This window comes from Silene latifolia, chromosome Y (assembly GCF_048544455.1).
Source record: "Silene latifolia isolate original U9 population chromosome Y, ASM4854445v1, whole genome shotgun sequence".
Classification (NCBI taxonomy): Eukaryota; Viridiplantae; Streptophyta; class Magnoliopsida; order Caryophyllales; family Caryophyllaceae; genus Silene; species Silene latifolia.
In genome coordinates, this window is record NC_133538.1 from 75,508,175 (window position 1) to 75,512,735 (window position 4,561).

A 4,561-nucleotide genomic window follows, 5' to 3' on the forward strand; every position below is an offset into this window, starting at 1 on the left:
GAACAATTAAAAGGGGAATGAGAGAAGATATAAATATCCAATTTAGTGAGATGGAAAAAGAAACATATTTTAATCTAATTGAAAAGGATTCTGATGCGCCAGAAGAAGATTCGGGTTTGGGAATGGATATGAATTATGATTCGGTTGATGAATCTGATGATAACTCTGAAAATATATGGGGAGATTTTTCTGGAGAGAATGAGGAAGAAGAGAACTCGTCTATAAATATTGATGAAGATATTATAAATGATGATGATGTAGACGTTGATGAAAATAATTAGGATGACATAAGTGTTGTATTAGAGAAGTTAAAAGATTCTGAGAAGCCATTGTATAAGAGCAGCAAGAAATACACTAAATTGGCCTCAGTTGTTAAGTTTTATAATTTGAATGCTAAAAATGGGTGGAGCGACAAGAGTTTTAATGACCTCCTAGAATTGTTGAAAGACATGCTTCCGAAAGATAATGTTCATCCTAATCGCACCTATGAGGCATAGAAGATACTTCGAGGAATTGGTATGAAATATGAAAAGATTCATGCATGTCCTAATGATTGTACATTGTATCGCACAGAATATGAGACATGCTCTCACTGTCCGGTTTGTAAAGTGTGGCGGTATAAAAAGAAGGAGGGGATCCCAGCAAAAGTTTTGTGGTATTTTCCAATCATTCCAAGGTTGATACGCCTTTTTGCGAATAAGGAAGATGCGAAACTATTGACATGGCAAAGAACTGCCAAAGCTAATGATAGGAAGTGGAGACACCCAGCTGATGGGTTAGAGTAGAAGTTCATTGATTCTAAGTATCTGAAATTTGGCAAAGAATCCAGAAATCTTCGTCTTGCATTATCAACCGACGCGATGAATCCTTATGGAAGTTTGAGTAGTTAACATAGTACTTGGCCAGTGCTTTTAGCTATTTACAACTTACCTCCATATTTATGCATGAAATGCAAATATTTGATGTTGTCTTTCTTGATTTCTGGGCCTAAAGAACCTTGTAATGATATAGATGTCTATATGGATCCTCTTGTCGAGGATTTGAGAATATTATGGGATAAAGGGATAGAAGTTTTTGATGCCTACCAGAATAGCGTATTCAATTTAAAAGCAATGTTATTGTGCACTATCTCTGACTTTCCTGCATATGGCAATCTGTGTGGGCATACTGTACATGGAAAAGAGGCGTGCCCTTTGTGTGGAGAAGATGTATATTTTTGTTATTTGACATTTTCTCGAAAGCAAGCCTGCTTAGGATATCGTAGGTTTTTACATGAGGACCATTCATATCGTAGGCAACAAAAAGCGTTTAATAGAAAAGCCAAGCATCGTCCACCTCCTAAGATATTAACTGGTCATGAAGTATATGAAAAGGTAAAAAGTATTCAGATTATATATGGGAAGAAAGGTTCCAAATTGGCATCTCATGGTTATAAGAAGATGAGTCATCTTTCTGAGCAACTTCCTTATTGGCGTGTTCTATCTATAAGACACTGCTTAGATGTTATGCATATTGAGAAGAATGTATGTGATAATATCATCAACACTCTTCTCAATGTTCCAAATAAGCCAAAAGACAATAAGGTGGCTAGGAAAGATATGATGGAAATGAAAATTAGGCCTGAGCTAGCGCCGCAAGAGAAAGGAACGCGTGCTTATTTGCCTCCGGCTGCTCATACCCTTTTAAAAAAGGAGAAGATGGAGTTTTGTCAGTGCTTGCATGGTGTTAAAGTGCCAGAGGGATATTCTTCGAATATAAGTAACCTCGTATCAATGCGAGATCTCAAGCTTACTGGTTTAAAGTCTCATGACTCTCATGCATTGATGCAACAATTACTACTTGTAGCTATTCGTTCTATTTTACCTAAAAAGGTTCGATTCGCTATAAGTAGGTTCTGTTTTTTTTTTCAATGCCATATGCAATAAAGTAATTGCTCCCTCAGAGTTGGACTCCTTGCAAAAACTAATTGTTTCAACTCTTTGTGAGTTTGAAATGTATTTTCCTCCTTCCTTTTTCACGATCATAGTTCATCTAACTATACAATTGGTTAGAGAGATTAGATATCTTGGCCCAGTTTATTTGAGGTATCAATATCCGTTTAAAAGATTGATGAAAGTGTACAAGTCTTATACTTCTAATAGATACCGGTCCGAAGGGTGTATTGATGAGCGTGCAATTATTGACGAAGCACTTTCCTTTTGTTATACTCACTTATCTGATGCTTAATTACTTGGGGTTCCTAAGAGTCGGCATAGTGAGTGGATGATGGGGAAAGGGCTCAGAGGTCATGTTTGTCAAGATATGACGACAAAGAAGTGGCATATTGCACATACATACGTCCTTCACAATGAGGATGAGGTATAACCATACATCGAAGAACACATGGTGTTCTTAAGGAATAATCACTTAAATAAAACCGAGAAGTGGATTGCTAATGAGCACAATAAAACTTTTAGAGTTTGGTTTAAGAGTCGTGTTATTCAAGACTTGCAAGAATACCCATACGCTATCTCTTCCAGATTAAAAAGACTTTGTTATGGACAAGATATTTCCGCCTCTTCTTATACTGGTTATGCCATTAATGGTTGTACGTTTTACACTCATAAGCAAGATGACATGAGTACAATGCAAAATAGTGGCGTTTGTGTAGAAGCAGAAGCAATGTACTTTGCTAGTTCGAAAGATAAAAATCCAATTTTGAGTAAACTGCATTACTATGGGGTTATTGAGGAGATTTGGGAGCTGAATTATTGGGAATTCGAAATTCCTATTTTTGGTTGCAAGTGGATTGAAATTAATAATGGTGTTCGCAAGGATGAATTAGGATTCACGTTGGTGAATCTTGGTGAAGTCGGTCATAAGGAAGACCCTTTCATATTAGCAACTCAAGCAAAACAAGTGTTCTATGTAACATATCCGGTGGACAAAAATTGGTCCGTTGTTTTATCTGTACGTGGTAGGCGTGCAATGGATACTTGTGATGAAGATGTTGTATTTGAGGGCTTCGATTAGCAGTTACCACGGTTTGAAGACGTTGATATTCTTAAGCCCTCGAGTTTATACACGCCTGATGATCATAGTGAGGGGATATGGATTGACAGTGAAACCAATTCAAAAAAACGTCCCCGTGATGATGATGTTTGATTAAACATGGTCAAATTTAGATTTACGATTTATTTTATTATTTTATTTAAGTACTTCATATTGTAAATTTTTTTTTTTTTGCTTAGATGTATATATTAATGAAATAATTTAATTAACAAGAGAAGCATTTTAGCAAGGCAGATGACAACATGTTTGCAGTACATATATCAAATTAGAAAGCAACGCTAAACACATCCTTATCATTCACCGGATATCTAGTCAACTGAGGGCATCGTCTCTTACTGATTTCTTTATTTCCTTTTTTATATGCTGAACTTAGTCTTGCATTTGTTCCTTTGCTGCCAGTTTACTTTTATGTCAACCGTCTAGTTTCTAAAGATTGGCTGTGGCTTTTGTGATTTAGGAATAATACTAATTCCAAAAATTTATGTGCAGGTTGATCGATGACAACGCAAAAGAGAAAAAGAAGTAAGAAAAAAATAGCTCCATCAAATCGGATGATGGTACGACAAAGAGAGAAAAGCGTTCGGAGAGGGGGTCGATCGGTCCTAAGTTAGCATCAAAAGCTATTAGAGATGAGGACCCAGTTATGTTAGAACGGGATAGTGAGCTGAATTTGCTAATTGGAGATTGGGCTGCTAAGTTCAGTAGTTGGATTGGAATTACTATTCAAGGACATGTTAGCTGCACGGTTGAAAAATGGGACGATGTGGATCAAGTGACAATAAAATATGTGTTAGATATTATCGGAGTATGTAAAAAATTACTTAGCTTTTAAATATCATTTATCTTTTCATATACAAAAGGTTAGTTTAATTAATATCTGTTTTTATTTTACTTTGACCATGTAGGGACCATTCACAATAATGAAGGGACGTGAAGATTGGTGTCTTGCTAAGGCGGGAGAGTTATGGAGAAAGTGGAAGAGTAAGTTAGTCTATGAGTGGTTATACGATGAGGAGACGGGAGCTATCCGGTGGACACCACTGACCTTGTGGAAGCAGATAACGCCTGATTAATGGAATTCGTTTGTGGCATCTCATACTACTGATGCATTTAAGGTAATTCTAGCACTAGTCAGCCTCCATACTACACCAATTTATATTTCACATTCAGTCCATTATTTATATTTGATTAATCTCAGTTTTGGTCGCACTAGTGGTATTGGCCTTGATTTCATGCCAGAGTGCAATGCATATCTGGTCAGAATGCAGTAATATATGTCGGGGTGATTTAAAAACCTGTACAAAAAAGGCGTGATTCATTAAAATTTCACGCCAGAATGCAGACAATATCTGGTTAGAATGCAGTAATTTATCTGGTCAGAATGAACCAATTTTGCTTCATGATTTGTTTGATAATGTTGTTTTTATGTAAGGGCAAAGGTCACTTAATTCATCAGGTAAAGTTTTAGTTGTAACCAGTGTAATGGGTTGTTGATGGTTCACCTCTATTC

General features: G+C 36.4%; 1 protein-coding gene across 1 annotated transcript; it reads left to right on the forward strand.

Moving 5' to 3' along the window:
• Positions 1-1,019: 1,019 nt before the first annotated feature.
• On the forward strand, positions 1,020-3,012 carry LOC141628340 (uncharacterized). The gene is made up of 3 exons (XM_074441498.1): positions 1,020-1,871; positions 2,245-2,358; positions 2,470-3,012. The coding sequence occupies exons 1-3, from the start codon at positions 1,020-1,022 to the stop codon at positions 3,010-3,012; spliced, it is 1,509 nt and encodes a 502-aa protein (XP_074297599.1).
• Positions 3,013-4,561: the final 1,549 nt, after the last annotated feature.

Excerpts from the sequence above, each read along its gene's own strand:
- LOC141628340 (XM_074441498.1), top strand. The coding sequence starts at position 1,020 with ATGGATCCTCTTGTCGAGGATTTGAGAATATTATGGGATAAAGGGATA. Across the intron at positions 1,872-2,244 it reads GTTCTATTTTACCTAAAAAG|AGTCGGCATAGTGAGTGGAT; the intron begins GTTCGATTCGCT and ends GGGGTTCCTAAG. Across the intron at positions 2,359-2,469 it reads TCCTTCACAATGAGGATGAG|AGTCGTGTTATTCAAGACTT; the intron begins GTATAACCATAC and ends GTTTGGTTTAAG.